The sequence below is a fragment of the Biomphalaria glabrata genome, chromosome 1, assembly GCF_947242115.1.
Source record: "Biomphalaria glabrata chromosome 1, xgBioGlab47.1, whole genome shotgun sequence".
NCBI lineage: Eukaryota > Metazoa > Mollusca > Gastropoda > Planorbidae > Biomphalaria > Biomphalaria glabrata.
Genome location: NC_074711.1, coordinates 17,524,429 through 17,537,899, shown reverse-complemented (window position 1 = coordinate 17,537,899; position 13,471 = coordinate 17,524,429). Strand labels below are relative to the sequence as shown.

General features: G+C 34.9%; 1 protein-coding gene across 1 annotated transcript in view; it reads left to right on the top strand.

Annotated features, from left to right (window-relative positions):
• The first annotated feature begins 531 nt into the window (after positions 1–531).
• LOC129925716 (cysteine-rich motor neuron 1 protein-like) overlaps positions 532–13,471 on the top strand; it is a 51,102-nt gene continuing 38,162 nt past the window's right edge. The window contains exons 1-3 of the mRNA XM_056025882.1: positions 532–739; positions 5,275–6,091; positions 8,620–8,796. Of these exons, the coding sequence (XP_055881857.1) occupies positions 5,911–6,091; positions 8,620–8,796 (358 nt within the window). The 5' untranslated portion in view covers positions 532–739; positions 5,275–5,910. The remainder of the gene's footprint in view (positions 740–5,274; positions 6,092–8,619; positions 8,797–13,471) is intronic.

The following is a 13,471-nucleotide window of genomic DNA, read 5'->3' as shown; positions in this document are numbered from 1 at the left end:
TACATCATTACGTGCAATCAGAAGTCACATTTTGACCTATTTAGAAGTCATTTTGTATTTTGAAGTCTCTTGGCAACTTTAAGTTTGATTATCAGTTTCATCTATCTAATGTTTTGTTTCGTTGCTCTATTTGTAGAATGAAATAGTGAACGAGATATTTTTTTAAGACTTTATTTTTTTTTGGGGGTTGAAGGAAGGCGAAGGAGTTAAATGACCTTCACAATTTGAATAAGTTCTCAACTATTTTATGTTTATTAGAAGACTTCAAACTGCGGACTTTGTTTCTTTGTTGTTGTTTGTTCACGAAAGTCATTCAAAGACAGAAGTAGATGTAGTCAAGAAGAGATGGGGTAGTTAGTCTAAAGCAGAAAGTGAAATAAGAGAGAGGATGAAGCAGTTGTAGGAAGTGGTAGGAGGGGAAAAGGGGTGGCAGTAGAAAGCACCAATGGAATGACACTTCGGTTACAACAAAATGAGTGGAAAGTGGGGTGGGGAGGTGTGTGCCACTGAAAGCCTGGCTGAGACGCGATGCAGGCGAGGTGCGGTGGGAGGGGGGTGGGAGGAGAAACACATAATTTGAAGTCTTCGATCTGTCAGTATTCTCGCTGCTTATCAAAGAGAACTAAGACAATGTTCAGGACACTATTCCGAAGTAAAACGAGGCTGGTGCTGACTGCAGACGAGACTAACAAGCAGACGATATAATGAGGAGTGTTGAGTCTACAGCCGCAAGCCACAGGTGTGTCAGACATCTTTCTTTTTTTTTTTTTTCTTTTTTTTTTTTTATTTTTATTTCTTCCCCCTTGCGACTGCAGTCTGTAGAATTTCAATTTGTTGAGTTAGACTTTGACCTGTTGTGATCAGGGTGTACGTTTGCTAAATAAATATTCCTTTTTGATACAATGTTATCTTCGCAAATACAATTGAACTATCAAGAAAACGTTGTTGTTTTTTTTACCACGCCGCGTTCATTGAACTTAATTTTTTGTTACCAATCCTGGTTCAATTGAACTTATTTTTTCTTTCACATTAAATTGTAATCAGACTATTAGTCAGAAGATGTCTTTCTGTGGCGCAATGAACTGGATTATCACATTGTCTACATGAGTCTTAAAGTACGCACTAAAATACCCATGGTTTCGTTATAGTTATATGCAGTGCTTTTGTTTGTAAAAAAAAAAAAGTAGGTGCCGGTACTGAGTGATGGATAGCCTAACTTTTAACTACTAATACATTAATACTAAACGTTTAAATACGAGAAAAGTAATAATTGTTTCCCCATATTGAACAAAAGTGCCGGTACGCCATACCGTCGCGTTAGACACGCATATAATAGCCATACAATAAGTTTATGATGTTGTGATATGCGTATGCATACTAGGCCTATAGACGCTTCAAGAAACTAACTTAGATTAAAATCACATTTATTATACGTTACAAGATAATTGATTATATTCAATCGAAACACTAACAGGATATCAATGGAATTGAATTTTTTGTTTCCTTCTTGTTTTTTTTTTTTTGTTTTTTTGTTATATAAAATATACTTTCAAGAAATACAATCACAACACAGTTGTATTAGACCTAAATCTTACATCCTATTGCTGATTACTTTTAAATCTAGCTTGTTGTAATTAACATAAAAAGGACAAGCGTACGGCATTTCTTACACTCACTATTGTAGTTTATTTATGAACGAGTATCCCCCCAACCCCATCCTTTTCCAGACCTTGCGATCTATACTAGATAATCCTGTAGTAATTATTGTAAACAAAAACATCTTTAAAAGCGTTATCTTTTTTCTTTTCTTTCTATAAGTAAAAAAAAAATAATTCTCTAATTGTAACTCGTGTCTTATTCATTGATGAACATTTTAGCCCAAAGCGCTTGTATTTTAATGACCTGATGTTCAAACAAACTCATAAATCAATCACCAAGGGCTTCTTCTAGATTTGTCCGAGTGTAGGCGTAGAGCGCGGCGGCAGACCCTGAAGATTAATGTGCACTACTGAAGACCAACATATGTGTAAATAAAAGGATTCAATTTAAACTCTAATGATAATTATAAATAATGGAGTGATTTTCTTTTTGCAGTTTTACTCACTGTTACCCCACTAAATGTGATTACGTTATGCTGTAAAATCATGTAGACTAGCTAACGGTATCTTTAGGCTCCAGTTAAGCTAGGAGCAGAAGGGGCGAATCACTACTGAAGAATTTTTTTTCCCCAGCTTATCTAAATGCTCCACCTGGAATGCAGTAAAGAGGGCTCAATTACAATGTATCCCCACTGCCGCAGGTTTGTTGTATGTACGAAATGTTTTATATCTGAGATAATTTTTCACAAAGTCTTGGCTAGAGCGATTCATACCATCCGCGCCGTAATGTTTCGGCTCTCAGCGCTGGTATATTGTATTTCAAAGTTCGTATTAGAACAAATGCAGAGTTTGATATGAGAAAATACAACAAAGGAACAGACACACACATAGACAAATACACGCAGACACATACACATAGACAAACACACACAGACACAGTGTAAAATGTCTCAGGCCATTTTGTTGTTTTGAATTTGCTTTTGAAGTTTATGAGAGAATAAACAACAACGGAAAGGTAAGGACGGTGTGTGTGTGTGTGTGTGAAAGAGAGAGAGAGAGAGAGTGTGTTAGAGAGAGAGAGAGAGAGGTAGAATGATGTGTAAATGTCTTTCTATGATGTTGGCGGTAAAATGAAAACATTACTCACATAGACGAGGGGTTCTCAAGCTGTAGATGCGATGAGTCGTTAAGTCTCCAATCGCAAAACCGAATTGAAAATTTGTATTTTTTTTTCATTTACAGTTCAAACATACTTAGAATAAAAGTAAAATAGTTTCTGATACAGCGGTGAGAATCATCTTTCTCATTTCTGATAATGAATATTTTTGTATTATTGTTTCATTTTGTTGAGAGTACACATTTCATACAATACGAAACATTATCTTTTGTGTACTGGAGATTTTCATAAATGTAGGCTAATCATAAATATATTTTTTTTACTTTTCAGCACTGTAGAAGCCAATGCTTTTGTTTTTAGCATTAAAATTGTTTGTATTTAGTTAGTATCAGTGTTCTTTCAATAGGGCGACCTTGACAGTGTTCATTTTGTCTAGTTATTTCCAAATTTCTCCCAATCTTCATAGTTTCATTGTCTTACGTTTTTCTCTTTAGGCTCCATTATTTCGCCACAACATTTCTTTGATCACTTTCTCTTCTTTTTTTTCCCTCTCTTAATGCAGTTTATTACTTTAAAAACGTAAAAAAGAATCTTAAAAATCAAAGTGTGACTTACTTTCAGCGTGAACATTACCAACAAATTAAAAAAATTAAAAAAATACAAGAGCAATATAAAATACGAGCCGACCGCGGCGCAGCATACGCCGCTATATTAGATACAGAGAAGATTACTTGTTCTCTCCCCCCCCCCCCACCAACCCTCTTTTTTTTTCTGAGCCGCGCTCTCTGTCGCCGCGAAAGTTACGTGGGGTAACTCTAGTCCGACTTGAGAAATAAAAGAGTTATCTTTCCATGTCTTTTTCATCGAGGATTAGAGAGTCAGCGTGCGTGTGTCTGTTCCCGCATGGTTGGGCGACGTAGTGAATTATATATAGGCCTACAGATTGGTCAACGTATGTTAAAAACACATTTTTCTATGGATAATTTGCCTTATATGCACTCTACTATATATTACATTGCGTGTTACTAGAATAAAAAAACAACAACATATTGTCAAATCTAGATAGTTATAAATCATATTGTATTGAAATGTTGTGCTCATAATAATAATCATAATCAACGTTTACTCGCTGCAATGTTTTCCACTGAAATCAAAATAATGCGTGACAATTCAAAAGCACCATACACAACAAATAACTATTCTTATTGTATGGCTTTGTCAGTAAATTGATTCCATTTACCAACGTTACTCACCAATGATTACCTTTCTTGATTCACTTATTTGATTGACGTATGCTATTCACTCATTTGATTGACGTATTCAAGTCACTCATATGATTCAGGAGGAAGCAGAAACTATTTACCCAGAAATCGAGATATCTTCCCCCCCCCCCCTCACCATTCGGAATGAGTGTTGTATAATGAGAAACAGACCAGCAAGTGGGGCTGCTCGTCTAAGTACAAATGTTTACATTCCAACATGTGATCCATGTTTCCAACAGGCTGGCTGCAGAAATAGCTGTCATTGCTTACATGACAACAACATGGCCAGCAATGTTGCTTTCGTTTGAGGCTTAGTCTTCATTAAGCCAGACACACTGATAATGTCTCAAGCATATCAGTAATACAATAACTAATTAGGATTTTATTTTAGTAATTTTGTTTTCATTTTGGTAATAATATAACGAATAATACTAAGGTTTTGTTATTGAGTCTTAAGAATGCATTACTTCACATGACTATGCAGACCCAGTTATGAATGAATAAATTGTCAGAACTAATGCAGACAATGTCGCTGTCAATTTAAGTTAACCTTTTTAGGGGAAGGGGGTATTTCAAATATGTATCCAGCAACCTTTGTAAGAGTTCTCAAGCTTTCTTTTTCAGAAACCATTTGCTATCAGTTGTTGTCCTTTTAGGGCCAACTGACATCTGAGCTGATCTTAAAGGTGCTTCTGAGAGGTTATTCCCCCACCCTTGTTAAGGTAGTACAAATTATATGAATTTTAGTACGTACAAATTGTTGAGGCGCGATGGCTGAGCGGTAAAGCGCTTGGTTTCTAAACCTGTGGTCCCGGGTTCGAATCGTGTTGAAGAATTGAATTTTTTATTTCGGGATCTTTGGGAGCCTCTGAATCCACCCTGACATTAGTTGTGGAAAAGTAAAGGCGGTTGGTTGTTGTGCTGGCTACATGACACCCTCGTCAATCGTAGCCACGGAAACAGATGACCTTTACATCATCTGCGTTATGAATGATCAGATCTGATTGTGGAATTTTAGTTTACTTTCCATTCAAATTGTGAAATAGATTGCGGCTCTATCATACCTTGCACACATATAGTCTACCTTTTTCATTTTCTCAATTCTAGGTTTAAATTTCGTACCACCCTAATTTTATTCTTAAAGTACATCTAGACTTTTTTTTTCAAATCAAAGTGAATAATATACTTTTAAAATTACTGTATGACGTGTATTTCAATATTCGTGTAATTCGACATATTAATGAACTCCCTTTATTAAAAAAATCGAGTTTATTTTCATATTAACTAAATATTTCAGGAACCACAGAACATACTCCTGATCAGGACCGCCCTGCTTCTGTCTCCCCAAATAGTACTGAGTGTCTTTGATTCTAAGCCCAGGCATCTCATGTTCCAGGTCATCGAGGCACGGACAATCACGTGGCTCCGTTGCCGGACTGAGTTCGTGTGAGAAGACCATTCCCACTGACAATCCATCGCTCACCGCCTGACCTTCCAATGGCCATGTCCAGCCCGTGTCATATCGGACTCACTGGTCACGTCTAGGTCGTAGCGAGTCATTGTTAGACTCATGAAAATGTCGGAAGTAATTAACATTTTATGAGGTCATTTCAGTGACTTAAAAAAGAGGAATTCGATATTTTGTTTACTCGAGATGTAGGTTGTTTTTTTTTTAAATAGAGATTTTGTTTCTAGTGCTGCTAAAAAAAAGAGTCTGTTAACATCTAATTCAACTGTATTATGAAAGACATGTGCGAAATCAAAGATTATTGGCTACTATAACTTCTAGAAGTGTTTTGTTGGAAATCTTAGTAAATATTCAGAAAAAAAAAAGTTCTGGGAAAAAAAAAGTTCCATCTTGTGTTAACAAATCTGGATTTATTGTCAAAAGATAAAATGTGACGTGTCGTAAAACTAACAAGGTTTCTCAAATATGTGGATTTTGTGCACCCAATGTACTTTCTCTGGAGGATCACCGACTCTTCTGTTTCTTCTCATGACGTGGACAGTTCTCTGGGATATAGTCTGGAACTTCCAGTGTCCACCCTGCCACAGGCTACACTGTTCCCCTAGGAGAGCTTCGAAATTACAATGCAAAGGAGGCGTGACCACTGGTACGTATACTTTTTGTTTACAAACATGCGTAAAAATATGTACATAACATACATACTGCATTATACGTAACGTGAATTATATACACAATATACAGTGGTGTAGCTAAGGTGGGGGTGTACAAATTTACAAATTCCGTCAAGAGGGGGGCCCCAAAATTTTAGACATTAAATATTAAGCCAATGCCATGTTATCTTGCCATTCATGTTGTTAAGTAAATTAGTGATCATGTTGCATGAATTCCACACATTAGACCTGTATGTTTATTAAGTACATTATCTCATGTTATGAAGTCGAATGTCAAAATGCAGTGGCCCCCGGGGCCTCCAAATCCCTTGCTACGCCACTGACAATATACAATATAGGCCTATGTAATATACGTACTATTCACATTATACATAATATGTAGTTACATTAAGTCTCGAATTTTTTTTTTGTTCACAAAGATGGATGGTGGGTGGGGGAGGGATATTTCTTTTTAGCTCTAGTCGATACATTGTGCGGAGGGTTGGTGAATAATATCCGCGAAGCTACACTATTTATTGAAGTTAACGTAGGTGGCAAAGCAAACATAGGAGGGGATACTACTACCCAAAATATTGCCCCACAAAAAAAAAAATGAAAAAATAGTCGATATTTTTACTCCGTTATTTTCTCTTGGCAAAAAAATAAATAAATAAATAAATAATTGGTTTTGTTAGTTTTTCCTTATATAACTCTTGCTTTTGTAGATCTCTTTTAAATTGAAAGATCGTCATTTAGCTGTAAATGTTAATGTAACTGATGGAGAAAATATTGTACGAAGATTCGAAAAGTTAAGATGAATCCCGATAGAGGTTATAACTCCAGAAGACTTAAAACACGGCAGATGGAAACAACACATTAACAGTGCTTAATCTGTTATGTATTTTACCCTAGATGTGTGTATTTCTTTAAGGCTTTGAACGTGTAATAGCGTTTGTATCCAACTTAATCGGGACGTACTTTCATAAATAAATTTAGGCCCAAATAAATGTAGGTAAAGTTAACTATTTTAATATGTTTATTTTTTTTTTTTTTTGAAAATTAGCAGTTACAATATTAGATTAAAATAAAACAGTTTGGAAACTTTATAGGTCTACAACAGGTACTGTACAGATCACACAGGCTGTATACATCCGCTACACTTTACTAAGATTAATCATTTTGTTTAAATAATAGTTTAAATCTATTACTATTTTTTTTAAACAAATATAGGGCTTAATAGTAAATATGGCCTAGATCAGCGGTTCTCAACCTTTGAAGCTCGGCGACCCCTTTTTACAATCCCCACTCTTCCCCAACCCCCCCCCCCCCCGCACACACACACAGCAATAGAGGAATAGACAAAGACTATAAACTTTTTCGATGGTCTTTGGCGACCCCTGGCAAATCGTCAATCGACCCCCAAGGGGGTCGAGATCCACAGGTTGAGAACCCCTGTCCTAGATGATGGCTAGATCTATGTATGTGTGGTGCCCCAAACGGTCCAACAGAGTAGGTGAAGGTGAAAAAGAACGAAATGGGGTTTAGTGGCTTCAAATGTGTTAGATCTAACACTAATTTTATGAGACTCTTTGATAGAATACATTTAATAGAATCATTATCTCATACAATACACTGAAATACATGATATGAATCTGTGAGCAGCAACTACCTAAATATATTCTCATAATTGTGTTTCCTAACCTCATTTTTTGGAAATTCGGGTCAAAATTTACATGTGACATAATATATCTACTCTTGCAGCAATATAGCTGATAACATGATTCATACAATGCCACAGGTAAAAAAATGTAGGCCCTATCTTTACACAAACTAAAGTCGCCAAGCGATTACAAATAGATTTATATTCTGCCAAAAAAAAAAGTAAAAATAATCTACATCTGATAATGAGAAGAAACAGTTAAACAAACTAAAGTTCTAAAATAAAACTAAACCAAACCAAGTTTCATGGACTCAACGCTTCTAGCGACGCCACGTTTCTCCCTCAAAAATTACGGTTTGCGGGCTTTTCAGTGCACGGACCAAAGGTTTGGAACTCACTTCCCATTGATCTTAGACAGACATTATGCTTCACTATAATCAAGAACATTAAGACCAATCTGTTCAAAACTTTTTTAGATTAGTTTGTCTCATGTTTATGTTTGCAATGTTATCTCACAGCGCTTTGAGCCTACATTGTGATTGTAAACAGCGCTCTTTAAATTAAATTATTAGGCTACTATCATTAAAATGTTTTACATGTTTCGGATGTTCCTTCATAGTTGAAGATAGTTTACTTCCTAGGCCAAACCTCCCGCAGGACGACGGTTGATGGGAGCGGGCAGGGTTTGAAGCCTCGACCGTCGATAAATCCGAACGACAGTCCAGCGCGCAAACCGCACAACCAGGCAGCCATCATTATTACTAAGTTTAATTTCCTACAGCTATAGAACAGATCAACACATATAGACTGGTTTAACATTCTAGTGTTCAATGTTTTGCATGATCCTATCTTGTATTCATCAAGGCGTGTGTGGTTGCTGTCCAGTCTGCGCCAAACAGGAAGGAGAGGAATGCGGAGGCCATTACGCCTACCGCGGGAAATGTGACCGGAACCTGGACTGCGTGCTGACCACGACAACCAGTGCGGTCATTTCCAGTACCCACACCCTCCAGACAGAACCAGTCGGCATTTGCAAAAAGAGTGAGTAACTTGAATAACGAGATTGATGTTTCGTTCAGTTTGCCCCTACACGCTTTCCTCTCCTCCTGTCGACCCTGTTCTCACTTGACGTCTATCATTAGTAGTCATTAATTATTGTTTATTTCGAAAAAAGTCTTTGATATGAATATACATTTTTTTTTTAAATCGTTAAAAAAACGAGCTTATATAAGGGAAAAAACCACAAAATCATTACCATATATCTCAATATTTCAGGAATAAGCTACCTTTTTCAATAGAAAACAAAATGAATAAATTACCTCTAATTGATTAACTAATTCGTTAATTACTATCAACTATGAATAATTATGCAAAATTTAAACTTGATTCGAGAATGGGAAGTTATAGTGAGAAAACGTGTACAAAACGTAATATGGAGAAGAACTCCACCTATTCAGCCACATCTCACAATAAATAGCATTTGCCATTTATTTTCCTATTTCGATACCAAAAAGTAATTAATTACCATTAATTTATTAACTATTTTTTTCATTTTTTTTTAAATTGATTTATATTCTGTTAAGTACCTATAATAAATAATTGGGCTAAGCTTCAACCTGATACGAGAATGGGTATAGGGAAAATAATATGTATACAAATTGTACCAGATAGACAGAGAGAGTGAACATAAGCTTTGTAAACTACAATATAGTTGAAAGACGCGCCATCAAAATCTATGGTTACGTCTTAGTTCTATCCAAGTTTTATTCGAAAGACTAATTTTAATCAAAACGTGACTGTACATACATCTTAAGAAAGAATTCTTAAATATGCGCGAGTCCTAACATGAGGATTACTTCATGACTAGTGTCAGACGTCAAACTGCTTTCATCGAATGTAGCATAATTAACGGGAGATATGAAATTATTTTTAGAGGCCCCTAATTGGAAAAGCCGCAATTAGTTTTGTGTGGTCTGTCTTTTCGTTCATCACATTTAGATACAAGAAACTTGAGAAGCTATTTTGTAGCTTGCAAAGTTTAGGTGCGAATCCTTTTTTTTTTTCCTACAATACCTCTGTTCAAGTCACTTCTTCATGGAGGGAGGGCCGACGCTGATCTCAAAAAATGGCTCTAACGATTTTCCTAGAAATTTAACAGTGGATATATATCGCTGAGATAAGTATTACTAGCTCGTTAGCCACATGGGGAAAACTCTAGTGTGACCGTTATAATATTTCAAAGTTAAAAAGTAAATTTGGCTAGTGACTAAATCTAGGTCTAGATTCTACATCGGTTTTGAAAGGACTATCGCGTTCGTTAAAGGACTATAGTGTTCGGGAATTTCCGATTGTAGGTTTTATTGATTCAAGGGTTTAATATATTAATGTTCAGGAAAATTGTGCGCATTGTCTTCTAAGTCTAGATCTAAATTGGCATATTAAAAGTGTACTAGATCTATACATTCGCTTCACCAGGATTCTTTCTCGAGGAGAAAGGGGAGGAGGCGAGGAGCAGTGGGACTTTTATTTTCCATTTAACATTCACTAATTTTTAAGAGACAAATCATCGTTCAATAAGTTGCATAAAGGAGGTATTGTCTTTAAAAAAAGTATTTTGACTCATACTCTAAATTGAAGGGTTGTGTGTGCTCGTATATGTAATAAATATGCCGATTTGTGTCTTTTCTGATTTACTAGCTGTTCAAAAACTCTTAAATAGGAATAGAAATATAGAAACAATAAGGCTGATTTACAAATACACACAGGCTTCATTCTACCACTTTAGATAACCAACTTCCTAATCCGCTAAGGGATTCTTATACAGCATTACATCATTCATTAACATCCTTCTTTCTCTACAAAAATAACAGAATACATCTAAGTTTATATTCTATAAACTAAAACAACATACTAACATCTTCCCCTTTTACAACAAAATAGTATTACAGATCTATTACATGATGGAAACAATGATGATAGAGCAGGCTAAAACTATATGTCACAGTATCTGTGCCAAATAGAGTCAGCAGTCATCCATCTGAATGGTTAGATAGTAGTCCACAATGTTTCTCTCCTTTATTGTTGTTGTGGACGGTCGTTGACTTGAAGCACCAAACTGCTGGTAGACAACTAAACCCGCTGTTGTCGTAATATATTTTAACTTTGTTAAACTTAAATATAACTTTTATTACAATATAGACAAATCAACTTCAGGTCAAATGAAATAAATGTAGTAGACTTGAATCATAATATAAAATAGTAAGGGTGATAATTTAAATAAAATTGAGCTCACTACAAAAACACGTCTTTTCCCTCTGGCATTCTGGAGTCGTCTCTGTTCTACACAAATTAGGTGACGACAATGCCGCTTATCTTGCATTATTCTTACTTCATAGCCACCAACCAATCGCTAACCTCTTCCCACCGTCACCATAGAAACATACTCACAAACACTCCATACCAATGATCACAGCACCCATCACGCTCCTTAGTTTCTACAATGTCTCTTTTCCATTCAGTGTCTTGTTGAGGGGGCACCTTTCCTAAAATCACATTTTGAACACAATCAGGGCATGACTGTCTGTTAAATTCACGTCCACAAAATGTGCAGTCTTTGTTCAACTGTCATCGTGGTGCTTTGTAGCTATCTTCTTTCTCAAGTTTAAAGACATAATTAGTTTGATTAGACTTTTTATTCATTTCCTTTAGACTCTTGGCATATTTCTAGAACTTGTTAAATCTAAACGCACTAGTTGGTTTTCTTGTCAACGTAGATTAGCAGAACAAAAAAACTATTTTATCTCTACGGTAATCATATGAATATATTCACTTCTTTATAAAAACATTATTTCAGTTCAAAACCAAAATGCTTATGAAGTTTTATTAGATGTCCGATAGTTGCGGCATTGTAATATACTGTATCAGCAATTAGCACTGGATTACGATCATTCACATGGTGCATAATTAGTCGTTTTAAAACATTTTTTGAGGTGAATGTAGTACTTTTTTTTTCATTCCATTTGTTTTTTCACTTTCTGTCTTTTCCAACAGTATAGGAGTGCACAAACAGTATAGGAGTGCACAAACAGTATAGGAGTGCACAAAAAGTATAGGAGTGCACAAACAGTATAGGAGTGCACAAACAGTATAGGAGTGCACGTCTTTTAGGACTTGGCAAAAAATAAAAGGAATTTTGTACGAGCCCCGCATTCCATCGCCATCTAAACACGGTGTTTAGAGAATAATAACCACTGGTTAAATGTAAGACTAAACAATGTATCTGCATACTTATTTGTTTTTAAAATAATATAGATCGTTATATTCACATAACAGAACAAATGGGACAGTAATAGATATATATTCGCCCACTTATCCATCTCTCTGTTTTTGCTTCAAAAATCCTGTGATTGAGGCAGGATCGTGTTTCTTGAAAGATTGTCAATAATACTCTCTGAAGTTTTCTTAAGTATTTCTGAATCTTAAGTTCTTTATATTAACAAGAAAAAAAACATTTTGAAAAATTAATTTAAAAAATGACGATAGCTCCATTATAAAATTTAAAAAAAATAATAAAAAAAAATTATAACAAAATTGTTGGATCACTTCGGGTATTGAAACATTGTCGTCTGCTAGAACTTGCGCATTTTCCCATTCGGCCAGCGAGCAAGGTCTACATTTACGACTATTTATTGTTATGTTCATTATATGAACATCTATATCTAACAATAGACCAGAAGATTTCTACCCAAAAAGCTGTTTAAAAAGACAACATTTTGAAAAGTACAAAGTTTCTTAGCACTTAACTCTTTGCCTAACGGATGTCTTATAATGATTATCAAATTGTTTTATAAAGGGTCAATCTCTTATTCAGTACCTCAAGAAAATAGAAAACATTTTCGTAATAAATAAATAAATAAATCCTTTAGTTGAGTGTTTCATGGTGATGGGTTGCAGTGCCGTTCAAGAAATAATATGAAAAACTACTTATTAATTGTTGTTTTAAATTATGTTCCACTTATATGAATACTAATTTTTTTTTCTCTTTAAAAAAAAGTAAACATTTTTTTGTGTAAATGTAGTAGTTAAAATGAACTTATATAACTTAGCTATACAATTGTATAAACAAAAATATTTTTTGTCAAAAATTCTAAAACCGTTTGCATAATTGTGTTAAAAATATGGTAACTAGATATCTCCTGTACTAAATAGCCTCCAGTGTTTATTACTATTAATAGTGAATAGTTGTAAATATGGTGTATTTTTATGAAAAAAAAACTGCTTCCATAATTGATTTTAAAAATGAGATTTTTCGCTTTCAGAAAATAAAAAGTAGCCGTTGCATTAGAACTTTGAATGGTCTGAAATACTATAATGTCGGATTTTCAATAACTTTTCTTGTTTACGAGTTCTAAACGGGACGGACGGACGGACAGACCACACAAAACTAATAGCGTCTTTTCCCCTATTGGGGGCCGCTAAAAAAAAAAGGGCACAGGCCAAAAAATATGCAATTCAATGAAATAGATACTAGAATTAGTTGGCCAATTGAATGTATGTGGGAGTGTAACTTTATATCAATATATTGTTATGAGTAAAAATAAAAAAGGTGGTTTCCATTATAATGTTATAAGCATGTTAATAAATGGTAAGAGTCCGTGGCAAAATGAACAATATATATATATATATATATATATATATATATATATATATATATATA